The sequence below is a fragment of the Megalobrama amblycephala genome, linkage group LG17 (genome assembly GCF_018812025.1).
Source record: "Megalobrama amblycephala isolate DHTTF-2021 linkage group LG17, ASM1881202v1, whole genome shotgun sequence".
Lineage (NCBI taxonomy): Eukaryota > Metazoa > Chordata > Actinopteri > Cypriniformes > Xenocyprididae > Megalobrama > Megalobrama amblycephala.
In genome coordinates, this window is record NC_063060.1 from 25,967,401 (window position 1) to 25,993,596 (window position 26,196).

The 26,196-nt window shown below is 35.7% G+C and overlaps 4 protein-coding genes across 5 annotated transcripts; 3 read left to right on the plus strand and 1 right to left on the minus strand.

Annotated features, from left to right (window-relative positions):
* Window positions 1-722: 722 nt before the first annotated feature.
* tyw3 (tRNA-yW synthesizing protein 3 homolog (S. cerevisiae)) lies at window positions 723-4,941 on the minus strand. Its single transcript, XM_048163634.1, has 6 exons — window positions 4,609-4,941; window positions 3,204-3,284; window positions 3,027-3,125; window positions 2,864-2,935; window positions 2,658-2,791; window positions 723-1,622 (listed from the first exon to the last, which is right to left on the minus strand). The coding sequence occupies exons 1-6, from the start codon at window positions 4,777-4,779 to the stop codon at window positions 1,421-1,423; spliced, it is 759 nt and encodes a 252-aa protein (XP_048019591.1). The 5' UTR covers window positions 4,780-4,941; the 3' UTR covers window positions 723-1,420.
* Window positions 4,900-10,696, plus strand: cryz (crystallin, zeta (quinone reductase)). Its single transcript, XM_048163632.1, has 9 exons — window positions 4,900-5,026; window positions 5,157-5,326; window positions 6,282-6,434; window positions 6,516-6,679; window positions 6,780-6,831; window positions 6,928-7,077; window positions 9,470-9,571; window positions 9,644-9,739; window positions 9,842-10,696. Exons 1-9 carry the CDS (start codon window positions 4,900-4,902, stop codon window positions 10,004-10,006), a joined length of 1,179 nt encoding a protein of 392 aa, XP_048019589.1. The 3' UTR covers window positions 10,007-10,696.
* A 1,568-nt stretch (window positions 10,697-12,264) lies between these two features.
* On the plus strand, window positions 12,265-18,869 carry lrrc53 (leucine rich repeat containing 53). Of its 2 annotated transcripts, XM_048163338.1 has the most exons (6): window positions 12,265-12,620; window positions 12,724-12,865; window positions 12,976-13,095; window positions 14,233-15,051; window positions 16,336-16,743; window positions 17,635-18,869. In XM_048163338.1, the coding sequence occupies exons 2-6, from the start codon at window positions 12,859-12,861 to the stop codon at window positions 18,867-18,869; spliced, it is 2,589 nt and encodes an 862-aa protein (XP_048019295.1). In that variant the 5' UTR covers window positions 12,265-12,620; window positions 12,724-12,858. The 2 variants fall into 2 exon arrangements, with proteins under 2 accessions (XP_048019295.1, XP_048019294.1); XM_048163337.1 differs by having other exon boundaries at window positions 12,265-12,865.
* A 13-nt stretch (window positions 18,870-18,882) lies between these two features.
* Window positions 18,883-25,608, plus strand: fam151a (family with sequence similarity 151 member A). The gene is made up of 8 exons (XM_048163339.1): window positions 18,883-19,780; window positions 19,980-20,135; window positions 20,231-20,380; window positions 20,462-20,621; window positions 22,886-23,110; window positions 23,201-23,337; window positions 24,200-24,334; window positions 24,424-25,608. The coding sequence occupies exons 1-8, from the start codon at window positions 19,597-19,599 to the stop codon at window positions 25,080-25,082; spliced, it is 1,806 nt and encodes a 601-aa protein (XP_048019296.1). The 5' UTR covers window positions 18,883-19,596; the 3' UTR covers window positions 25,083-25,608.
* Window positions 25,609-26,196: the final 588 nt, after the last annotated feature.

A 26,196-nucleotide genomic window follows, 5' to 3' on the forward strand; every position in this document is an offset into this window, starting at 1 on the left:
CACTTAAGCAAAACATGGTCAGGTCAAAGTGTCTGAATAATATTTGGTTCCAAATTTTTATCAATTTTACTGGTAGTCCACTGTTTGAAGGATTTTTGGTTATAATATGTCACAGTTTACTTTATTTTGCTATCCTCACTTACATAAACGAACCATAGTGTCCTGCAGCCACAAGTAAAAAAAAAAATATATATATATATATATATATCTAGTGTTTGAATAATTTTTGGTTTGACTGTATAACATTATATTGACCCTCACCCTTTTGGAAGTTTTGATGTAATGATTTATGACCTAAATTAAGTAATAACTAATAGAAGTCATAGAAACAATCTGCTTTAATTTTAATTTGAAAGTATTAAACGAAGTTGATTATTCTCTTTAGGGTCAATAGATGGACCCGGCATTATATTTAGTGGAGATAACTGAACCACTGAGCATAGCATAGCATTGAAGAGCAGTAGTTGCTGATATCTTCAAAAGTGCATTTACCCCATCTACTGGTGTACTGCTGTACGCATTCATGCTGATCACTGTCTGTCTGACAGCTTTGACCACAGAACCCATTCATTATTCGTTTCTTCAAAAAAAACATCTTTTAAAATGTATTTAAACTCACAGACATGTACAGGTACAGTATGTGTCATGAGATGATGTTTTCACATGTGGAAATGCAGCTAAATAACCTTTATTTGGTCAGAAAAAATGTATGAAAAACAATGTTTTTGATAAAAAATATTTTTAATAGAGTTAGAAGATGCTTTACTGAACACAAGTGAATTATTTCAAAAACTGCAATATAGTTCCTGTCTTCATTAAAATCATGAAAGTCTTTAATGAAAATGAAAAATCAAAGGCAGAATGAAGCAGATGCACATGGCAGAGAGCGGACTGTTAATGAGCCAAGTCTCCCAAATGAGGCGTTGCGGAACTAGGCCCCGACAGTAATGCCTTCTAATCCAGAGGAAATGTGCTCCAAACCACACAGCGTTTTTACGACGACGTCTGACAGATTGCTTGTTGGAGATGAATAACACGGTCGATTTATACATTGCTATGAGGGACAACGCTGGACAACATCTTCCTTCTGCACGAGCAAAAAAATTAAGGTTTACGCACACAAAAGCTTTGAAGTAAGGGCATGTTAAACTAAAACAGATTCACCAAGCTCCTGGAAAATAATGAGGCAAATGAAATGGAGTTATTCAGGAAGCAGATGCCCCTTATCAAAAAGGTTCCTAGAGGAAGTGGGTATGAGACTGTTTAACTTATATTTGTCATTAAAAAAAAACCTATTGTTTACGTCTAATGTTCACATAAAACTTTAATGTGAGGAATGTCCAATGGGCTTGTACTTCACACTAAAGGGGTGTTTATTGAATAAATGTGCACTGTTCAGGATGATGAAAAGAAAGATTTCCTAAGATAAAAACAGGAGATCACAGTCAATTTCCTCTTCGCTGTTTTCAGTATGTTCTTTGACGCTCTGGCAACAGTCTGTCACCGAATCGTCCTGTGTCCTTTTCCTCCTCCGTCTGTAGACGGGTTTGTTGTCGGGCTTCTCCTTTAAACTACATCTCTGTTCTTGAGGTTGTAGGGCACCTTGTAAGCACTCGTAGAATCTATTTCAAATAAATATTAATACATATAAATATAACATTGCTATTATATTAAAATACTTAAATATTTAGTGTGATTCAGACTCAGGTTGTTTCATTTAAATGTGGAAAATAAACAAAATGTGGAAATAAATGAATAAAACGTAACGTAAAAATTCTGGTCACTAATTTAATTAAATGTAACTTATTTTTACAGACCAGGGTAATTGTAGTTAATTAAAACCATAAAACATTTTCGATACTTTAAATAAAAAAAGTTAAAGGGATAGTTCACCCAAAAATGAAAATTTGTTCAGCACTCGGTTAGTGAGGTCTGATCGCGCTCTGACAACGGCAGTTATGTCTCGCGCTTATACTTCAATGAGTGTCAGACATCACTTCCGTCGTCAGAGCGCGATCAGACCTCACTAACCGAGTGCTGAACGCAGTTGGACATAGTGGTGTTTTAGAGGTAAAAAATGATATAAATACTGTTCGGTTTCTCACACAAACCGATCGTTTCGTGTCTTAGGACATCAATGTGCCGTCATGAGCCGCAGGGTTTAATTTGGATTTGTCTGTGCAAGTTTTTTCAACTCTTATTGTTTGAGTTCCCATTCACTCGCATTATATGACTGACAGACTGCAACGGTTGGAGTTAAAAATCATCATTTGTGTTCTACTGAAGAAACAAAGTCACCTACATCTTGGATGCGCTGGGGGTAAGCAGATAAACATCAAATTTTCATTTTTGGGTGAACTATCCCTTTAACTGAAATGAAATATAAAAAATGTTTATTTTATCTCATTTTCATTCAGTTTGTTCATTTAGTTCTACCTGATGTACTAAAATAACCCAAACAAAAACTGAAACAAAAATTAATAAGAAACTATATAGACATTTAAAGAAAGACTAATAAAAGAGTAAATCATTTTTTGGGTGAATTATCCCTTGAAGACATTAATTTAATAATTCAACAATTTAAAACACCTTTTAAATAAGAAAATACTTCCGAACCCCAATGCATGCAAACACAGGAGACTCTGCTTGCAATATACCTCTCTATTCTTTTAAGATTTTCTTCCATCTTCTGGTTCGCAACTCCGACGAGGAAATCAAGGTACTGATCAGTGATGAGGACGTTACCCCTGTGGCTGAGAGGAACCTCAAGACAATGTGTGCTGCGTACCGCCTATACAACAAATACCTTTCAGACTTCAGAAGTATCTTTAATGTTGAACACAAAGCACAATTTGGATCTTACCATGATGATCTTGCCTTTCTTTCCCACAGTTATACCAGAATTCCTGAGGCCCGAGTTTATTGCAACAGTGTGCTGAGGAACAAACAATGAAAAAAAAAAAAAGGTATTATTTTGTTCTCCTCTAAACATGTTATGTCTCAATCTAATTCAATGTGACATTCACCAGTAGTTGTGCGTCCTCAAGCTGTTTACACTGAATGTGAAGGACAAAAGGCTCAAACTTGAAAGTGGCATCTCCAACAGACTTTTCCAGACCTGTGACCTGTATCAGAAACACACAAAGCTTTAATATCAAGGTTATTTATTACTGTATTAATGTCTTTAATGCTGTATTTCGCACCACATCTTCTCTTTGGCACTTCTGATGGGTGACAAATAACCAGGAACAGTTTTGCTTTTGCACATCAGGGCAATCCGACACCTTAGATGAAAGCATAACACACAGTGACCATTACACATATACAATACTAGTTAGGACCTTAAAAGTCTGTTGATTTAAAGGCTTATATACTTGAAAGTTTTGTAGACAAATATAAAAGTAGCCATTACAAAGCATGCCATGTTTGTGCTACTTCAAGTGTTAGTTCACCCAAAAATGAAAATAATGTAATTTATTATTCACCCTCATGCCGTTCCACACCCGTAAGACCTTCGTTAATTTTCAGAACGCAAATTAAGATATTTTTGTTAAAATCCGATAGCTCAGTGAGGCCAGCAATGCCATTTCCTCTCTCAAGATCCATTAATGTACTAAAACATATTTAAATCAGTTCATGTGAGTACAGCGAGTACAATATTAATATTATGAAGCGAAGAGAATATTTTTGGTGCGCCAAAAAAAACTAAATAAGGACATATATATTTTCAAAACACTGCTTCAGGAAGCTTCGGAGCGTTATGAATCAGTGTGTCGAATCAGCGGTTCGGAGCGCCAAAGTCACGTGAGCCGTTTCAGCCGTTGGCAGTTTGACACGCGATCCGAATCATGATTCGACACAAAAGATTCATAATGCTCTGAAGCTTCATGAAGCAGTGTTTTGAAATCGGCCATCACTATATAAGTCGTTAATCGTTAAATATTTTCTTCGCTTCATAATATTAATATTGAACCACTGTACTCACATGAACTGATTTAAATATGTTTTTAGTACATTAATGGATCTTGAGAGAGGAAATGTCACTGCTGGCTATGGAGGCCTCACGGAGTCATCGGATTTCAACTAAAATATTAACAAAGGTCTTACGGGTGTAAGAGGGGGTGAGTATGACATTATTTTCATTTTTGGGTGCACTAACCCCTTCATAGCCTTTATGACTTTAGTTTTACTCTAAACTATGCGAACTGATTAGGTGTTTCCAAAACTTAAACCATATGGGTGACAAATAATACATCAGACAAATAACACTGCATAAAAATGTTTTTCTTACTTATTATTTAGTACACTCGTTAAATTTGACTCAATAAATGTTCAAATTTAATCAAAATTAAGTGTGTTTTTGCTTAAAACAAGAAAAAAATATCTGCCAACAGGGAAGAATAAATAATCTTATTTTTACTTTGAATTAAGTTTATTTTTCTTACGTTACCCCATTGGCAGATATTTTATATATCATGTTTTAAACATAAACTTGTTTAATTTAAAGTCATTTTGCTTCTCAAGTAAATGTATCTTGATTTAATAATGTTTACATATTTGTACTGAAAGAAAATCATTTTTGCAGTGTAGACAACAGCTCATGCTCACCCCGTCCAAAAGGATGATTCTTCCGGAGCAAGAGCTTGTCGTGAAGTAGCGATCATGACTGTTAATAAAGGAGACAATATGAGAAATGTCCTCATCCACACTGCCCTTCTTACTGAAATCACACTTATTAAGACACTGATTCTTCCATTGCTGAAATGTATCGCCCTCCATGTTTCAAGACTATTGATGTATTCGTTTTATTTTCTGCCGCCCGTTGGAATATTATAATTAAATAATATAATCAGAGTTTTAATTATTAATCTAGTTTGTTCGCTAGATAAGCTATACCGCATGTTTCATGTTTGTGTTTTGAGTATGAGTGCATGGTCGGACGGTTACGGTGGCCGGGATGTGCCTATATTCATTTCATACGGAAGCGGAGTGAGCTGCAATTTGCAACCTGTGTTGGGTGAACAGGGTGAAGTGTCTTAATTTATGGCGTGCCGTTTTCTTTAGTTTCGCGACGCTGTACAGAGATACGTGTGCTATATGGAATACATGAAGATATCTATCCAGATGTAACGTACTAATTTGCTCTTTTTCAACAGTGCAGTATCCAGCCAAAGTTAAGTCTGCCTTGTCAATCCAGATTTGTTTTGAAGAAGCCACCATGGCCACATCTAAATTAATGAGAGCTATTCGGGTGTCAGAGTTTGGAGCCCCTTCAGTTTTAAAACTCTGCACAGACCTGCCTGTGCCAAGTCCTGGTCAAAAACAGGTCGGTCATCTCAAAAATATCTCGACTTTCTGATTTACAGAATGTTTAACTTTTGAATTCAGTTATTTTTTTCCTGTGAAAGCTGATGGTAATATTTTGACATTATTACTAATTACATCGGACAACTTGGTTTGTTGTTTAATGCATTATTCTATTTTATAAATTATTCTGTCCACAGCATCTGAAAACACACCTGGGCGGGCTAAAATCAATACATTATGCTATTTAATCATTTTTATCTAACATTTTGCATGGTCTGAATACTAGTTGTCAATACTGACGGCACAGATTACATTGCCATGAATGAAAAAACATTACTTTTAAATGATTTATGTTATAAATTACTTATTTTGCTTCTTGCACACTTTTTAGACCTTGCACTAATGCTTAACCCAGGAAAGAATGAAAAATTAAACAACTGTAGTACCATTACAGTATAATTTTATAGATGTGGTATACTAGTTTCTGGCAAATGTAAATAATTAAAAATGAAATTCTGTCATCATGTCATGTCATTCCAAACCCATAAGACTATTCAATGGTTATATGGATTAAATCTGTTCATATTAAGCGACTCTGTGTCTCCAGAAGACTTTGATTGAACTGCTTGATTGATATGGATTACATTTACATTTACGTTTTAGTAACTTTTTGAAGCATCAAAGTTTTGGCTACATGGACTCATTTTGGGGTTGATCTAACTTAAAATGAGTCAAATCAATTTGCATTATATTAGGTTATAGAATGATGTCTTTTTATATGACGTTGCTTGAATATTTGAAGTGTGTTTCATGACTGAAAAGTCAAGGTATATGTTGGTCATCGTTTAGAGAATGATCCAGAAAGTTTCACTTTTTTCCACAAGTAATATTTATATACATTTATTTGCTTAATTAATCAGTAGGAATTCTTGTTTTTTTCTAAAGAGCTGTGTAAACGCTTTTTGCAATTGTAGGTTCTGATTCGAGTCCATGTGTGTGGTGTAAACCCAGTGGAGACGTACATCCGTTCTGGATCTTATGTTCGGAAACCCAGCTTTCCCTATACTCCAGGATCAGATGTCTCTGGCGTGGTTGAAGCTGTTGGGGAGGGTGTTCATCTCCTACAGGTCAATTTGTTACCCATCTTGCATACTGAATACATTTACTTGTTTACTTTGCTTGGTTAGCAATCTTTTCTGTTTTCACAGGCAGGTGACAGAGTCTTTACCACAGGCACTGTGACGGGCGGATACGCTGAATACACTGTGGCCTCGGAGGACACGGTTCATAAACTGCCTGATTCTTTAGACTACAAACAGGGAGCAGCTATCGGAATCCCATACTTCACTGCATACAAGGCATTAGTTCACAAGTAAGATGTTGTTATAAATTAATATAAAAGACAGCTTGAGGTGTTTTCTGGAGCTATATAAACATAAAGGCATTTACAAATGTACTTTTGCTCTAAACAGGGCTCATGCCAAACCAGGAGAGACTGTTCTTATCCATGGAGCCAGTGGTGGGGTATGGAGTTGAAAAATTTACCATTTCTAAAATGATTTGGATGAGCTGGACCTCATTTTCACCGATGTCTTGAATGAATTTTGTTTGTATTTGTAGGTAGGCATTGCAGCGTGTCAGATCGCACGAGCGTTTGGCCTTAAAGTTCTGGGTACAGCAGGGACATCCGAGGGGATGAAGCTGGTGCTGAGCAATGGAGCTCATCTTGCATTCAACCATCGTGAACAAGACTACCTGGACAAAATTAAGGTTTAGTTCTCTCTTAATAAAGTTTTACATGATGATATATACAGTACACTGTTTGGGGTTGGTAAGGTTTTTTTTTTTTCCGTCTCTTATGCTCACCAAGGCTGCATTTATTTGATCAAAGATACAGTAAAAACAGTAATATTGTGAAATATTAATACAATTTGAAATAACTGTTTTCTTTTTTAATTTATTTTAAAATGTAATTCATGTGATGCAAAGCTGAATTTTCTGCATCATTACTCCAGTCTTCAGTGTCACATGATCCTTCAGAAATCATTCTAATATGCTGATTTGCTGCTCAAGAAACATTTATTATTATTATTATCAATGTTGAAAACAGTTGTGCTGCTTGCATTTTTGTGGAAACAGTGATACATGTTTCCAGGATTCTTTGATGAATAGAGCGTCCAAAAGAACATTTGAAATAGAACTCTTTCTTAAACACTATAAATGTCTTTACTGTCATTTTCGATAAATTTTTTAGTAAAAGAATAGGTAACGCTTTATTTCGATGGTCAACTTTAGATATTCTGCTAACATGTACATGTCAACTAACTCTCATTAGAGTGTTAGCAGACTGTTAGTAGACAGTTAGGCTAGAGTTCAGGTTAGTAAAATTAGTTGACATAGTTACTTATAGTTAGTAGAATGTCTTTTGGGGGAGCATCAAAATAAAGTGTTAGCAGATATTAAGTGGACAGTTTACTAATACTCCAGTGAGAGTTTGTTGACATGTAGTTGCAAATTTGTGTTCACACTTGGCAGGTTTGGTTAGATTAAAATAAACTCTGGTGTGATTGCTCTGTTAGTGCAGTGCATTTGAATAAACATGAACGCTGCCATCCGAACCCCGGTGCGCACAAAACAAGTGGACCGAGACCCCTGAAAAGATTGATTTTGGTCTGCTTCGAACGAACACTGGTGTGGTTCGACTGAAACATGAACGCAACATGGACCAAGATGCGACCCTAAAAAGTACAGAATGCTCAAGCATCATAGTCGCGATGTTGCCATCATATGTACGCACATACAGTGAGCACATTTAGCCCAGCACACACCATTGGTTTGGATGTTCATCAAGTTCCGTCGCAAAATATATGACATAAAAGCCTTTTTTTATCTTTAGGTTTGGTGTTAAAAATGACAGTGTGAACGCGAAGCGAACCAGAACTAAAATAATTTTCTTTTCTGATCTGGATCAAAAGAACCAAGAGAAGCATAAACACAATTAGAAGAATGTCTACAGTGGACTACCGAAATATTAAAGGTGGCCTAGATTCAAAATTTGAATTTACCTCGGCATAGTTGAATAACAAGAGTTCAGTACATGGAAAAGACATACATTGAGTTTCAAACTCCATTGCTTTCTCTTTCTTATGTAAATCTCATTTGTTTAAAAGACTTCCGGAAAACACGCAGATCTCAACATAACACCGACTGTTACGTAACAGTCGGGGTGTACGCCCCAATATTTGCATATGCCAGCCCATGTTCCCAACATTATGAAAGGCATTAGACAAGGGCAGCCAGTAACGTCTGGATCTGCACAGGTGAATCATCAGACTAGGTAAGCAAGAACAACAGCGAAAATGGCAGATGGAGCAATAATAACTGACATGATCCATGATATCATGATATTTTTAGTGATATTTGTAAATTGTCTTTCTAAATACTTACTGTTAAATGAGGTTAAAGTTACCATCGTTTCTTACTGAATTCACGGAGACAAGACTGTCGTTATTTTCATTTTTAAACACTTGCAGTCTGTATAATTCATAAACACAACTTCATTCTTTATAAATCTCTCCAACAGTGTAGCATTAGCCGTTAGCCACGGAGCACTATCAAACTCATAGAGAATCAAATATAAACATCAAAATAAATACTTTACTCACATAATTTGAAGCATGCATACAGCATGCATGACGAACATCTTGTAAAGATCCATTTGAGGGAACTTTGTAAATGTGCTGTAATATAATCGAGAGCTCGTGTGGCAGGGAGCACGCAAATTAAAGGGGCGGCGCGCTGAAAAAATCAGTGCATAGTTAATGATGCCCAAAAATAGGCAGTTAAAAAAATTAATTAAAAAAAATCTATGAGGTATTTTGAGCTGAAACTTCACAGACACATTCATATATTACATCCTGTGAAAAAGCATTCTTGGACACCTTTAATAAAGTCTTACCAAAGTATATATTAAGCATATTAAAAAAAAAAGCTTGCTGACCCTAAACATTTGAGTTGTAGTTTTAAGTCATAATGCACGGTCTAATCTAACTTTATCATGAATTCTCTTTTCATGTCTGGAATATGCTTTCTATATAATAACCTCCACAGAACTGGTCATAGAAACGAAGGTGGCAAGTAATAGCTGGTCTCCTGTGTTTAGGATGCTACCAGTGGACAAGGAGTGAATGTGATCATTGAGATGTTGTCCAACGTCAACCTCAGTAATGATCTTCAGTTGCTTGACTTCGGTGGCAGAGTTATTGTAAGTACCTTGTGTTTTTTTCGCAAGTGTTTTTATGCATACTGTCCAACTATTGTATTGTTCTCCTTTCAGATTGTTGGCTCTAGAGGCTCTATTGAGATCAACCCCAGAGACACCATGATAAAAGAGACAAGCATCATTGGCATGTCTTTGTACTATGCAACTAAGGTAAACTGGGCTTCCTGTGCATTTTCTTGCTTTCTAGTGTTTGTACTTGAATGAATTTACTCAGACATCACCTTTGACAAATCTTTATCTGTTTTTTCACAGAAAGAAGAAAGATCAGAGTGTGCTGCAGCTCTTTTTGCAGGGATGGAGGCAGGCTGGTTGAAACCTGCCATTGGTCCACAATATACACTTGATAAAGTGGCCCAGGCTCATGAAGACATAATCAACAGTCCTGGAGCCAGTGGAAAGATGATTTTGATCATGTGAAATCATGCAGGAAGTGAAAATCCAATAATGTTTAGGGTGTAACACAACTGAACGGTCTTTGCATTAACCGACAAATTTGTACTTCTTACATTCAGCTACAGGTTATTTTCGAAATCAAATTATAGAGATCATCACAAACAAAAACATTAGTTCAACAAATGTTTTGTTGAAATTAAATTGATTAAATGTATAATAATTTAGTATACTATAAATAACATGCATAGTAGATATTAGGTAAACAGGCCTAAAAATGGTATTTTCATTGCACACATTACTGATTTTAATGATTAATGGATAAAAACAAATTTTGGCTACTGATCGGTTGTAAGTTTCGGGCTTGTCTGCCTCGGTATATGGCAGATGAAACTGTGTAAGGTGAACTTGTGTGTGTTCTTGCCTGTCAGGCATCAGTGCTAGACACTGTACCACATTTCTAAGATCAGGTGACACGCTGATTCAACTCATGCTCCATTTGCACGTAACCATACACAACCACACTGCAGATCACTGAGACACAGCGTGACTAGGACAGTGGAACCAGCGAGAATCTAATACTGAAGAGAGGTTCACTTGTTTGGACCCTCAGGATATGGATACGAGTGTTTGACATTTTGCTGTCTCAAGTGTGGTAAGCACAGTGTTTGTATGTACTGAGCATATAGTCAATTTAGCAATAAAAATTCTCAAGAACTTGGCTTGAATGTGCCTGAATGTAACCCAGGTTAGTATTTGACATAGACTTATGTAGCTATATCTGAAAGCAATATATGTGTACATTTTATTAACATAATATATGATATTATATATATATATATATATATATATATATATATATATATATATATATATATATATATATATATATATATATATACAGTACAGTCCAAAGTTTGGAACCACTAAGATTTTTAATGTTTTTAAAAGAAGTTTCGTCTGCTCACCAAGGCTACATTTATTTAATTAAAAATACAGTAAAAAACAGAAATATTGTGAAATATTATTACAATTTAAAATAACTGTGTACTATTTAAATATATTTGACAAAGTAATTTATTCCTGTGATGCAAAGCTGAATTTTCAGCATCGTTACTCCAGTCTTCAGTGTCACATGATCCTTCAGAAATCATTCTAATATGCTGATTTGCTGCTCAATAAACATTTATGATTATTTTCAATGTTGAAAACAGTTGTGTACTTTTTTTTTCAGGATTCCTTGATGAATAGAAAGTTCAAAAGAACAGCATTTATCTGAAATACAAAGCTTCTGTAGCATTATACACTACCGTTCAAAAGTTTGGGGTCAGTAAGAATTTTTATTTTTATTTTTTTGAAAAGAAATTAAAGAAATGAATACTTTTATTCAGCAAGGATGCATTAAATCAATCAAAAGTGTAAGTAAAGACATTTATAATGTTACAAAAGATTAGATTTCAGATAAACACTGTTCTTTTGAACTTTCCATTCATCAAATAATCTTGAAAAAAAATATTGTACACAAATATTTTGTACAATTGTACACATTAAATGTTTCTTGAGCAGCAGATCAGCATATTAGAATGATTTCTGAAGGATCATGTGACACTGAAGACTGGAGTAATGATGCTGAAAATTCAGCTTTGCATCACAGGAATAAATTACTTTGTGAAATATATTCAAATAGAAAACAGTTATTTTAAATTGTAATAATATTTCACAATATTACTGTTTTTTTACTGTATTTTTAATTAAATAAATGTAGCCTTGGTGAGCAGACGAAACTTCTTTTAAAAACATTAAAAATCTTAGTGGTTCCAAACTTTTGGACTGTACTGTGTATATATATATATATATATATATATATATATATATATATATATATATATATATATATACACTACCATTCAAAACTTTGGGGTCATTAAGATTTTTTTTTTTTTTTAATAAATATCAAGAATGCATAAAATTTATGAAGTGACAGTACAGACATTTAGAATGATACAAAAAATGTTTATTTCAAATAAATGCTGTTTTCCAGCTTTCTGTTTATCAAAGAATTCTGAAGAAATGTATCACGGTTTTCATAAAAATATTAAGCAGCACAATTTTCAACACAATTTAAGCAGCAAATCATCATATTAGAATGATTTCTTAAGGATCATGTGACACTGAAGACTGGAGTAATGATACTGAAAATTCAGCTTTACCATCACAGGAATAAATTACATTTTAAAAATATATTCAAATAGACAACAGTTATTTTAAATTGTAATAATGTTTCAAAATATTACTTTTTACTGTATTTTTGATCAAATAAATCCAGCTTTGGTGAGCATAAGAGATTTCTTTAAAAAAAAAAAATGAATTTAATATTTTGTTCTCAATATTGCCACTGTGTTGTTCAATGAAATATGATGTGAAGCAAGACAGTTCATGACAGGATGAGGAGACGTTCTTATTTTACACTTACAAAGAATATGTGGCAGGTGTTTCTGTTCTCACACATTATATATAGAGCAGAATCACCTCCACAGAAGCAAACAGGTGGAAGATCATGCATGTTTTATAACTACACCTTCCTCATCTGTCTGCCAGTCAGCGTCTCCAGGCAACAGAGGTCAGAGGAGAGCAGCATCAGGTGCAGTTGCCAAAACAGGAAAACACAGGAGAAGTACTAGTGAGTTGGGAATGCTGAATGAATATAGATTTTGACTGAAGAACTGTTGTGCTTTTGTTGACAGGCTATTGCTTTTTGCCTTGTTTTTGAGAATTTTGTATAAACGTTGTGTCCTGAACAAAGCTGATCGAAGGCCATGGACCACATAAGCCATTTTGGAAGTCCAATGCTGGCTTCAATCTGACTTCAATGGCAAATCATGAGAAGTATGTGCATAATGTTTCAAGTAGTCTCAGAGCTGATTTTTCAAAATGAGGTCAGGAAAAATCTGACCAACATTATGTCATGTGAACACTATACTAATGGTTCCTCTCAGGTATCTGCCTTCTACTGATGCTGACAATCACTCGAGTTCAGCTGTCGTCACTCTGCCCCTCTTCCTGTTTGGTGTGTACTGAAGATGTCATCATCTGTCATAAACTCTCAAGAATCATTGGTAAGTAAATTATTACGTGGCTGAAGAACTGAAGAACCTATTTTAAAGGGATAGTTCACCCAAAAATGAATATTCTTTCATCATTAACTCACCCTCATGTCATTCTAAACCTGACTTTTGTTTTGTGTAATATAAAAGAAGGTATTTTGAAGAATGTCCCAGTGCATTTTTGTCCATACAGTGAAAGTCAATGGGGTCCAACATTGTTTTTGGAGCCCATTGTATGGACAAAAACAGTTCTTCAAAATATCTCTTGAATAACTCATGAGGGTGAGTTAACGACAACATTTTATTTTTTTTGTGAACTAACCATTTAAGTACACAAAGGCAGATGGAAATAAATTTTTAAGCCTAACATTTAGATGTTTATTCATGTTTATTTCGTGCTGTAACTGGTATTAAAGTGGATGAGAGAATGTTCACATGCACTTCGTGCTGCCGCTTCTCTTTAACTGAGGCGCTACAGCAATCTGTCACGCCACATTAAACAGCACCAAAACCGTATTTATTTTTTGAATCTTATAATAAGATGGACCTCATTTGAAGTCTGAGACTTTGCTTCATATCAAAAGTAACAAAGCACAAAGATTGTTGCGATTTATTGGATGGGAGGCGCGCTAAATGTTCTGTTCATTCATCAATTGAAAACAGACTAGACTAATCGATTCTTGGGATTAACAGACTGTTACGTAACAGTCGGTGTTATGTTGAGATTCGCCTGTTCTTCGGAGGTCTTTTAAACAAATGAGATTTATATAAGAAGGAGGAAACAATGGAGTTTGAGACTCACTGTATGTCATTTCCATGTACTGAACTCTTGTTATTTGACTATGCCAAGATAAATTCAATTTTTCATTCGAGGGCACCTTTAAATGTGTTTTTAGTACCTTTATGGATCTTGAGAGTTACAATAGCTTGTAACTCTACAATAGAGTTACAATTGCTGCCTATAGAGGCCTCACTGAGGGTGACTAATAAATGACATTATTTTCATTTTTTTGGGTGAACTAACCCTTTAAGATTCGATATCGGTTCGTAAAAATGAGAATCGATTAAAATCGAGAAATCGATATTTTTTTTACCCAGCCCTATTTTTTAATATACAGTGTTTGTTTGGTTTTTTTTCATCATGTTCAGATGCACCAGGCTCTACAAAAGCTTTGATGCTCACTGATGGACTCATTGATTCTGTGGACAACATGGTTCTTTCTGATTTAACCAACATGAGTGTTCTGGCACTCAGCAACAATGCCATTTCCAGCATCATGCAGAATGCGTTTCAGAATCTCACTTTCCTTACAACACTGTCACTGGACCACAACCGCATCTCCAGTCAAACCCTGGACAACTCCACGTTCTCCTGGCTTCACAGACTGGAGACTCTCCAGCTGGGTAACAACAATCTGAAAGACATTGATGGCTCCTGGTTTCAAAACTCTAGAGCTTTAAAAACACTTCAGCTAGAGGGGAACCACTTCACAGTCTTGAACTCCACCACCTTTGCCCGCGCGGACCTGAGGAACCTGGAAACGTTGGACTTTTCCGACAACCTAATTGTGTACATAGGCAGTGATAGCTTCCAAGGGATGCCTAGTCTCCGCAGCCTTGATCTGTCCCGAAATCATCTACGCAGCGCTCCGGATGCCTTCTCATACCTGTCGTGGCTCTCGGTGCTGAACCTTGATTTGAACCTCTGGAGCTGTACGTGTGAGTTGAGAGAGCTGGCCTTATTCCTCAACAGTTACATTCAGGCTCCTGATAAAGTGTTGTACAATGGGCAGAGGATGGTGTGTGTGAATACAGATAACCCAGCTGTGCAGACTGTGCTGGAGCTGACTGATGCTAACTGTGTCCCGCCAAACAGGAATATCACAGTGGAGGTTGTGGCTAAAAGTAATAACACGTCTCAGCAATACATTAGAAATGTTGCTATTGCCATTGTGTTTTCATTTTTTGGTGAGTATCTAATGCAAAAAAAGTCATTACATTAATTCGTAATTTAACGAATTTGTTCTCATAATTTAACGACTTTTTTCTCGTAATTTAATGACTTTATTCTCAACATTTTATCTCGACTTTTTTTTTGTAATTTAATGAGTTTTTTCGAGTAATTTAACAAGTTTATTCTCAACATTTTATCTCGACTTTTTTCTCGAAATTTAACAAGTTTTTTCTCGTAATTTAATGAGTTTATTCTCAACATTTTATCTCGACTTTTTTCTTGAAATTTAACGAGTTTTTTCTCATAATTTAATGAGTTTATTCTCAACATTTTATCTCGACTTTTTTCTTGAAATTTAACGAGTTTTTTTTTTCTCGTAATTTAATGAGTTTATTCTCAACATTTTATCTCGACTTTTTTCGTAATTTAATGAGTTTATTCTCAACATTTTATATCGACTTTTTTCTCGAAATTTAACGAGTTTTTTCTCAAATTTAACAACTTTAATCTCAAGATGGTTTTATTTTTTTATTATTGCTTGGCCCTAATCCTCTTCCGTAGAACTGTTATATGTTGTGACCACATTCAAAAAAACAGGAAATGATGTCACAGAGAGTACTTTGCAGACCTAGGTTAATAACTCTCTTAAAATATTAGATAATTTTAATATATGATAAGTTTATTTCAGATGTCATGGGGTGCAACTGCTTAAATACTTATATTTATGAATTAATAATTTAGGTTACAGTTTACAATAAGGTTTCATTTGTTAACATTAGTGAACATTAGTTAACATAAACTAGCAATGAACAATACTTATACAACATTTATTAATCTTAGTTGATGTTAATTTCAACATTTACTAATTCATTTTTTAAGATCAAAAGTGGTATCTCTTAACATTATTAATGCACTGTGAACTAACATGAACATGAATATTTTTATCAGCTAACATATAACAAATAATAAATGCTGCAGGAAAATATTGCTCATTCATGTTAAGTAATACCATAAACTAATTAATTTATTTGTTTATTTATTAATTGATAAATACATTTTATAATCAATAATTTAAGAAATAAATTAATTAATTTATTTGTTAATTAATTTGTAAACTAATGTTAACAAATGAGACCTTATTGTAAAGTGTTGCCATATATATATATATATATATATATATATATATATATATATATAATTAACATTAATACAAAGAGTATACAATAACTTGTGTTTATTTTGTCTTTTCTTTAATTCATGGAATCACTTCATCAGTTCTGTTTTGTTTTGAATTGTAGGTGGTGTTGGGATCACCTTGGGACTGATTGCCATTGCATACCACAAACTCAGTAAGAAATTTAAACTTGTTCAGGAGGAGGGTAGAGCTGGAGAAAGGAACACGTCCAGTCCAGAATCAACCCAGTGGAATTTCTGCGAAGGCAAGGACACTCTATCTATGAGCCATGCACTCTACAACAGCAACTACAAATCCCATCAGCCCTGGGAGAGAGAGGACTCTCCTTATCTGGGATCAGACGCACTGGAGAATCATTTCACCTGCCACAAGTGCAGCTCTACAGCCCTTGCCATAGGAAAGCACAAAAGAGAGATTGTCCTGCATGGAGCCAATCATGTGGGTGAACAGATGGCTAATCGCCAACATAAAGGGAATGATCAACATTCTGTGTTGCAACAAAGAAGCAAAGGTAAACTAGCAAACACACAATTTCTTTTGATTTTTTTTAATAGTGTCTTCTAAGGCAGAGGTTTTCAAACAGACCCACGTATATAACCACCTCCATGCTATATTTCCTAAAATATAAATGCAGCTATATTTTTTTATGTTTAAAGATCCATTTTATACTGTACATTGAAAATATTACCTGAAAATCTGAAAAACATTTAATATTATAATATTACTAATATGATAATAACATATTTAAATAAAATAATAATATATTTTCTAAACTACCATTAAGAATACTCTTGTAATCCAAAGAAAACATAAAACTATGGGTGTTAATAGAATAATTATTAATGATTTATCTCATAATTTCCAGTATTTAGCAGTGTTATTGAAGTATTATTTATACACCATTATATGTATTAATATTTTTAGTTTATTTTTATATTAGTTTAAGTTTTAGTAATTTTGATGTCCTTTTGTCAGTTTTTTTTTATATTTCTACTTCATTTTTTTAATCTTATTTTTATTTCAGTTTTAGTAATTAGTACTTCATCTTAAACTTCCTTTCAGTTTTTCATCTAATAATTACATTTTATTTTATGTCAGCTTTATTTCAGTTTTGAATGTGGTCAGTTGTAACTTATTACATATATAAATCTATATTGTATACAAAAAATATTTATACTCGATGCCGTCACTGAATGGTTGAACTAGGTGGTTGTTTAATAACCCAATTCAAAAGATCTGGCATATATATAATATATACTGTACATCTATATAGGTATATAAATATATGCCAGATCTTTTGAATTGGGTCCACCTAGTAACCAACCATTCAGTGACGGCATCTAGTTTACTGAGTTTTTATTCTCAATGTCTATCTTAAAACATTTCTCTGTTTTATTCACAGACACAAGTGGACGGAGACACAATGAGAGCAAGTCAGGAGTTTCAAACAGCCATCTGGGCAGTCAGGATACTTCTTCTCAACGTCGTGGGGGTTCAAAAGACATCTCAGCTGTCAGAATACGCCAGCTGGCCCTCAGTAATCATTTCTCAGCCCTCCAGAGAGGCACGTTTAGACCCCCAGACCAAATCCACAATGAAGTAACTCAAGGAAATCACTCACTGTTAAAACACCAGGCTGAGGACATCAGCTCTCGGCCGATTTACCAAACCATCAGCTGTCTGCACTGTCATCAGACTTACGAATACAGACAAGCTGGGAGTAACAAGCAGAACTTTCCATTTACAAATCACGCACAGAATACTGGAGAACAAATGTATGACACTATGCTATACAGAGACATCTTGGGTTATGACAAGTCAAACGCTGGGAGACGTGATGAGAGTCAAGCTAGTGAGCTGGGGTTTAAGTTAGCTTCTCAAAGGAGCGTCACGTTTGATCTAGCGGGGCCCGAGGAACGTGTCCTCACCGTAATGGCTGACAGACACAAGCAAGAAAGTTGGATGAAGAGCTCTAAAACATCTGCACAGAAAAGCCCCCGAAAGCTGGGTAAGACTAAGAGCGGCACACAAGGACAATTAAAAACCCACAAACCCAGAGGACAAGCAAAGAGGACACTAAAAGTTAAATTAAATTTAAACCCCCTTCGAAAAAACAGAGTTCATCCAAAGTCCATTGGTAAGGAAAATAATGAAGAGGACAAGATGTCCAAAAAGTCCAAGAAGGAAAAACTGAGAAGCAAAAAGGACAAAAAAGATGTCCAAAGAAAAGACAAAACTAGCAAAAAATCAAAACATAACACTGAAGGCTCAGGAAATGAGGAAGAGAAAACCTCCAAAACTAAACACGCTAAAAAAGGAAACAAGGATTCAAAGTCCACATCTAAGGATACAGATGAAGTCACTAAAGAAAGAGGACAAGAGCAACAAAGCTATATTCCTGTTGAGGGGGAAACTCTGTTAGAGACTGTCTTCAGCAGTAGATCTGAAGCTCAAATGGCATCAACAATCCCGCTGACACTCAGTTTAACTCTTCCAGATGAACACAACAGTCTAACAGCTCAATCAGACCCTGGTGTTCTGAATGCCGCTGACTCTCAGCAGCTATCCAATCCAAATATTGCACTTCCTGTGAGTGAATCTGCTTGCTTCACAGGATGCGGTGGATCAGTCCAATAGTTCAGACCCGATGAGCTCTCCTGCACCTGTCATCCAAGAATATGTATCTTTAGCCGAGGGCTCTCCAAAGAGGAAGTTAAGACTCATTCTACCTGAAAAAACCTCCAACAGGCCACAAACAGCACTCGATAAGAAAATCAGATAGCGTTATTCTTTTCTGATAATGTAGCACAGATAACATGCACTGCTGAGTTCATTTTAGCCATAAATTACTGATAAACATTTGGACTTTTATAATGTGTAGTCTTATTTTATTGAAATTATTATTATTCACTGAAGAAAAAGTGTTGTAGGATTTACTTTGAAACAATTTTCACTCAGAAATTGCTAGTAAATTTCACAAATAATTACAAAAACATAGCAAGTAACAATGAATTAAACGTGAAATTATTTTTTATAAAACATACTCCACTCATTAGTTTTATTTACAATTTCGAAAAATAATTTATGTAACTCTGTATCGTACAATCAAGTTTTTTGTCTGCAAAGCCACAGAAAATTTGCTGTTTAATATATGCATTCACTTCATTTGACCAAAGAAAGTAAAAAAAAAAACACATTCCACAGCCATTTGGCAAGAATACAAAGTGCGGCCTATCACGCCATTTTATGGTCTGCAGATAAAAAGCAGTTTGGACCTCAGAAAACAAAACATGACACTCTGGGAGAGTCATTGTGCAGCTTATGCACGTTGAGTGAACATTTAGAGATCTGATACTGCAAAACGATGGACAACAAAGAAAAAAAGAACAGCAACAATGAGGAGGATGAAGAGGGAGAAAGAAGAGAACCAAAAACATTTATGGGGATCTTTACAAGAGGGCAGTTCATCATGTTATGTACTGGTATCGGCCTGATTGCACTTCTTCTCATCATTACTTTAACTTCAGTATTTGTGATCATGAGATCAGGTATGGAGCCTTTTAGTGTTATTTTAGTTTATGATATTGAATATTGATTGATATAGAGTTCAGAATTTGTCCATATGCAACACCATTTATCAGGTACATAATTATGAAACAATATGCATTATGAATTTCAAAGTAAATTGAGAAAATAAAAAGAATACTGATGTATCTATGTTGTTTAATGTTTGAATACTGATCTCAGATGCCTCAGTCGACACGGACATGGAGCCTTTCCCAACTGGTGGAGACATGCTAGACTTTCTTCTCCAAACTGGAGAGATTCAGGAGAAAGATGGTCTTTATGCAACATGGTATCACTCAGCCAACAATAAATCTGAGATGAACAAGGCCTTGAACAGTAAGAGTGATTCGTTCAAGGTTGCACTTCAGTCCATTCAATTAGCAGTTGCATAATAATAATAAAAATACCCTCTTCTTGTTAATGTCATTTAGGTGATGTCATGATCCTGGAGGCTGATATAAATGTGCAAGGTCATAATACAGTCAATGAAACGAATATTCCTATCATGGCCCATCCACCAGACATATACAGTGACAACACTCTGGAGGAGTGGCTGGATGCTGTACTCAAATCAAAGAAAGGTGAACAACCTTGGAACATTAGTATCTGCTTTTATATACAGAAGACATTGTGAGCATTGTTTTGTGGTCATCCTTCATTAGGGATAAAGCTGGATTTTAAGAGTATTAATGCTGTGGAGCCCTCGTTGGATCTGCTGAGAAAGAAAAACCAAACGGGGATCAACCGCCCTGTGTGGATAAATGCAGATATTCTTCCAGGTCCTAATGTCCCTGATTTCTGGCCAGTGATCAATGCTTCTGAGTAAGGATGTAGTGAATATCTCATTTCTCAATATCTCACAACACTTGGATACAGTTCAGTTTACTCTGTGATTTAGGCCAGTTGCTCTCAATTTGTTGGTCACAACCAAAAATGTGTTTGCGCTTTTTATTGGTAGAGATGATAAAAATGTTTACATAAAGCTCTGTAAAACTTGTATTTTTTCAACATTACGTCCCATCGGATAATCAAATGTTCTATGCACACTTGCGGTCTTCATGCCCACTTGAACCAAATACAGGAAATACATCATGTTAGTAGACAAAGACGAAGTGTGGGTACTGGGACAGGCCCTCTGTAATGGTTATTTTTAGGTTTTATTTTTATAACCAAAAATTATTGTTCCCAGAACATTCTGGCGACCAAATATTGTTTGCTGGGGTAGTGGTATTTTGTTCCTAAATTAAACAGTGTGTTTGAATGAATTGGTTGAGTGAATAATTCAATGACTCACTCATAAAAACAGGCAATTGTTTCTTCCTGAATGAATCAGTGTATTTGAACAAATTGGTTGAATGAATGGTTAAATGAATAATTGACTCATATAGATAGTCACTTATCGCCACCTACTGGCGTGACTACATAACATACAGAAAGAGTCAGTGAAAAATCTCTGTAACCAATACACAGACTGAGTCTGAAATCTGTAAAAACAGGCAAGAAGAGTGATACTAAGGGCCCTGTCATGTATTTTGCTAGTTTCAGCCCGACGCATTTTCACGTCCAGTGCCCACATTGTTTAAATAGCAAATGCACTCAGACCCATCTGTTTGCCCATTGGTGTGCTGGTCTTAAAGGTCCCGTTTTTCGTGGTTTTTTGAAGCTTTGATTGTGTTTATAGTGTGCAATATAACATGTGTTCATGTTTCGCGTGTAAAAAAACACAGTATTTTTCACATAATTTACTTATCTGTATACCGCTGTTTCCACTGTCATAAAAACGGGCTGATGACTTCCTTGTTCTATGAAGTCCCTCCTTCAGAAATACGTAACGAGTTCTGATTGTGCCAGCGGTTCCTGTGTTGTGATTCGACAGCAGCTTAGCGCATCTTGCCCTGAAAGGTCACGCCTCTTACCATAACGTGGAGATGCACGCGCTCAGTGTTATTGTAAACATGTCTTTAATTTTACCCTATCAATTTGAGCCGGAATCAGACCCGGTGATTGGACTGCGGGATGAAAATAACAGCATTTCGACGACATGGCGACAAACACACTCTACAAACGCAACTCTTGTGTATTCCTGTGGGCGGAGGTTAGTCAAAAAACTGTTTTAGTGACGTCATTAAAGAAGGAAGTAGAGGGATGTAGTCCAAACTGGCCGTTCGATGTAGGCGACTTCTGTTAAATAAAATATCTCGCTTGGCATTGAACTTTGAGCTTTAAAATTTTACAGATTTTATTTATACTCTAACAACAACATTACACACTAACTAAAGTTTGAAACATGGGATCACGAAGAACGGGACCTTTAAAACGAGGTGTGTTCAGGCGCATTGTTGGCATGTTGCTATTTTGAGGAAACTGAAAATGACTGCACCATTGACAACAAAAACCTGGTCTAAAGTCAATGGCGCAGTATTTTTCTGTTGTTATTTGAAGGGCGCGTTAGTAATATGCACCTATAGGTGGGTGCACAATATGCATACACTCTGCTTGTTACACACACAGGGACGCACAGCAGCACACAAACATGCCAAATATTAAAAATAAAAGGATTACAAAGTCAAAGATTATTATTGTGTACATAAAGATAAAAATGCCTATATGTCATAATGGATAGTCAGTGTATGTATAAGAATTACCTATTTGCAGTAATGATGAATGAAATTGGCTAATTATTTGACCAATCGTGGCAATACACACATTAATTTAAACTGACTCGTCAGGTTGAGGGTGTCTATATTCTACCATGTAAATAGCAATCTGCCACGCTTGCACCTGGCTTTTAAAGGGAATGGGAGATGATTGGTTTATTGCACGTTACGCCCAAAACACACCCATGACTCATTAAGAGACCGCTTTGCCGACCTTTTTTTCCATCGTTAAACTAGCAAAAGTGGATTCAGACATGCCCTAAGCGCACCTGCGCCATGTGCTTAGATCGTTAAAATAGGGCCCAAAGTCTGGAAAAAACAAATTGTACTATATGGAATGATATTCTGAACAGCATAACTAATTCTGTGATCTGTTGATTGCTTAATGTTGTTTTTCAGTTGTTGACTTTTTTTTACTTTTATTACAAGGTTTTTTGAGCTTATTCAACTGAAATTTCCTGACGTCACCATCTCTCCAGGATGGAAGGTTCTTTATCTTTCCATCTTCCCCGCTGTGACATACACACGCAGTATGGTGGAGGAGATGTACTCTACTGTAAGACACCTCCCTCAGAAAATCACCTTTCCTGTCCATGCTTTGATGGCCAAGAATGGGTGGCCACATCTGAGCTGGCTGCTCAGCCAATCTTCAAGGTAACTCGGTTACTTCAGTCATTTCAGTAAAAAAAAAAATTATGTTATACCTTTATATTATGTTTATACCTTGTCTTGATTATGATACAGGTTTAGTTTAACCCTGTGGCAAGGAAATGAGAACCCCACTGTGGATGATCTTCTCTTCATTAGAGACAACAGCAACCCTCAGCACATCTATTATGACATCTATGAGCCTGTGCTCTCACAGTTCAAAGAAGCTGCAAGTGAGTGACATGGTTTTGAATATTATACCTCACATAGTGTATGCATAATATATTGGTAGCATATTGGTTATCTTCCTAAATAAGAGCTGCTTTTACTTTAGATTAGCTTTATTTGCATCTGTGGTTCCACGAAGAACCTTTAACATCCATGGAATGGATTTCAATTACACAGAAAGGTTCTTTATAGTGGAAAAAGGTTCTTTAGATTATTATAATGTTCTTCACACTAAGAAAATCATGGTTAACTTGAAAGCTGTTCACTGAATGGTTCTTTGAGGAACCCAAAATGGTTCTTCGATGGCATCATTGTGAAAAACCCACTTTTGGAACCATTATTTTTATGTAAAAGTGAAAGGTCACATTTATCATTGGTTACCATTACAGATTTTACATGAGCTTCAGGTTTTTCATGCATATTCACCATGTTGACCAACAGAAAGCTGCTTGGTTTGAAAGTGACTTCTGTGTGACTTTTGTGCATCGCTACACTATTGACAGTGAACAATGGAGCTTTTTTGACATAAAAATTTTGCTGAAATTTCACAATTTTGACCATGCCTGAACATTTAAACACTAAAATTAAACTTTAAAGACACTGTTAAATGAAATCTTTAGCAAATCCCAAAATGAATATTCATTTCACATACAGTGCATTATAATGTTGTTATGCAAAAATTCTCTTGTACCATTTAAAATGACTGATTATAGTTTTTTTAGTGTTTTCTTTTTAATTTATTTGACAGAATAGTATAGAATTGTATTTATTTGGGCTATCGCTTCCCAGCTTTGTCCATAATTTTAATATTGATGCATCTATAATTGTGTATATCAGTAACACCGGCATCTTTCACACATTTCTCAGTGCTGAAAAACAGACCCAGAAGATTCTATCCAGGTGGAGACATAGTTGACTATTTCAGGCCGGTGAATGGTGATGGACTCAACATCCAGTGGGACACAGTGACTGATAAAGATTCTTTGCTATCTCTGCTTGAAGGTGTGAATTTAACAACTTTAGATGGATAGATACTGAAATGCATAGCTCCTGATAATTTTTTATCTTTTTTTTTTTTTTTTTTTTTGCAGATAGCCCTGGAGGAATGCTGGTGATCCCAGTACTATCTAGGGTAGGTCAACCAAACATTCCTGTCGTTCAGGGTTCCCAACCTGAGTTGCCTCTTCAGGACTGTCTGGAGCTGATTCTTGCCTCTAAGAAGCCCTGGGGACTCTACTTAAGGATAAAGTCCCACAATCATCTGAGCCCCTCGCTGGAGCTCCTTCGTCAGGCTTATGACAGAGACCTGCTGCACCACCCCACCTGGGTCAACATGGACATAGCCCATGGAGCTTTCCATATCCACGGCTATATAATGGGAGAAGAGTTCTTGAGAACCATTGATCAAATCTTTCCATATGTGACTCTGGCTCCAGGTTGGCCTAAAGAGGTCCTCAATGAAGGCTACACACCAGAACTGGTGGAGGACATGGTGAAGCTCTTCCAGGGGTCCTGGCAAGATGTTTCACTGCAGCTGCAGGTTGAGGCTTTGGACAGGACTGTGACTGGATACAGGAGCCTTATCCATGCGCAATCACGCTTCTCACTGACTCTAGAGCAGTGGGCAGAGGACAGAGGCCTCAGTACTGAGACTGGAAGATTAATGTCTATTCGAACAGCAAACAGACAGCGGAGCTTCTACAATATGCCTAATGTGTACAGAGAACATATAGCAAATCTGTCAGTCTGAATATCAAGATCATAAACCACTGGCAAAGACATTGCAAAATGAAAGTCAATCATAGTGCTGTTTAAATAGTCCACAGACAATATGTACATAAATGTTCATTGAAAACTTAATTTATATTTAAAATAAATTCTTTCATAGCGCTAATAATTTAAACGTAATCAGTAATTGTCAGTAACTAAATCAGTAAACAGACACAATTAAATTGTCATTTTATATACATCACTGCACCAAAAATAATGCAGACAAAACAAAGCAAATATAGACAATATAGACAAAGCAAATTCCTTTTTAAAGGGACAAATAAGTGTTGGATGTACTATGTAAAAATTCTGATGGATCCCAGTGTTAGAAATAATAGAAATTATTTTTAAAGGTATTTTAGCATGGATTGCTGTTATGGGAACCTGTCACAATGTAATAGAGGTTTTGCAAAATGGCTGTTGGGGCACAAAAGTGCCATATACTGGACCTTAGAGAGCTTAGTCAATAAAGATAACAACTTGTTTTACAAATGTCAGAAAAGGGACAAAAAATAGTCATAATGCAATGTTTAAAAAATAACCCTTAAAGGGTTAGTTCACCCAAAAATGAAAATTCTGTCATTTATTACTTACCCTCATGCCGTTCCACACCCCTAAGACCTTCGTTAATCTTCGGAACACAAATTAAGATATTTTAGTTGAAATCCGATGGCTCCGTGAGGCCTCCATAGGGAGCAATGACACTTCCTCTCTCAAGATCCATAAAGGTACTAAAAACATATTTAAATCAGTTCATGTGAGTACAGTGGTTCAATATTAATATTATAAAGCGACGAGAATATTTTTGGAGCGCCAAAAAAAACTAAATTTTAGTGATGGCCGATTTCAAAACACTGCTTCATGAAGCTTCGGAGCATTATGAATCAGTGTGTCGAATCTGCTGTTCGGAGCGCCAAAGTCACGTGATTTCAGCCGTTGGCAGTTTGACACGCGATCTGAATCATGATTCGACACACAGATTCATTTATGCTCCGATGCTTCATGAAGCAGTGTTTTGAATTCGGCCATCACTAAATAAGTCGTTATTTTGTTTTTTTGGCGCTCAAAAAAATTATCTCGGCACTTTATAATAT

Bases quoted from the DNA above. Each gene is read 5' to 3' on its own strand.
- tyw3 (XM_048163634.1), bottom strand. From the start codon at position 4,779: ATGGAGGGCGATACATTTCAGCAATGGAAGAATCAGTGTCTTAATAAG. The intron at 2,792-2,863 runs GTAAGATCCAAA...TTTGTTGTATAG, and splicing joins AGAAAGGCAAGATCATCATG to GCGGTACGCAGCACACATTG. The intron at 1,623-2,657 runs GTATATTGCAAG...TATTTGAAATAG, and splicing joins AATCTTAAAAGAATAGAGAG to ATTCTACGAGTGCTTACAAG.
- cryz (XM_048163632.1), top strand. From the start codon at position 4,900: ATGTTTCATGTTTGTGTTTTGAGTATGAGTGCATGGTCGGACGGTTAC. The intron at 5,027-5,156 runs GTGAAGTGTCTT...CTTTTTCAACAG, and splicing joins ACCTGTGTTGGGTGAACAGG to TGCAGTATCCAGCCAAAGTT. The intron at 6,435-6,515 runs GTCAATTTGTTA...CTGTTTTCACAG, and splicing joins AGGGTGTTCATCTCCTACAG to GCAGGTGACAGAGTCTTTAC.
- lrrc53 (XM_048163337.1), top strand. The intron at 13,096-14,232 runs GTAAGTAAATTA...CATCATGTTCAG, and splicing joins TAAACTCTCAAGAATCATTG to ATGCACCAGGCTCTACAAAA. The intron at 15,052-16,335 runs GTGAGTATCTAA...TTTGAATTGTAG, and splicing joins CATTGTGTTTTCATTTTTTG to GTGGTGTTGGGATCACCTTG.
- fam151a (XM_048163339.1), top strand. From the start codon at position 19,597: ATGGACAACAAAGAAAAAAAGAACAGCAACAATGAGGAGGATGAAGAG. The intron at 20,136-20,230 runs GTAAGAGTGATT...AATGTCATTTAG, and splicing joins GATGAACAAGGCCTTGAACA to GTGATGTCATGATCCTGGAG. The intron at 23,338-24,199 runs GTGAGTGACATG...CACATTTCTCAG, and splicing joins ACAGTTCAAAGAAGCTGCAA to TGCTGAAAAACAGACCCAGA.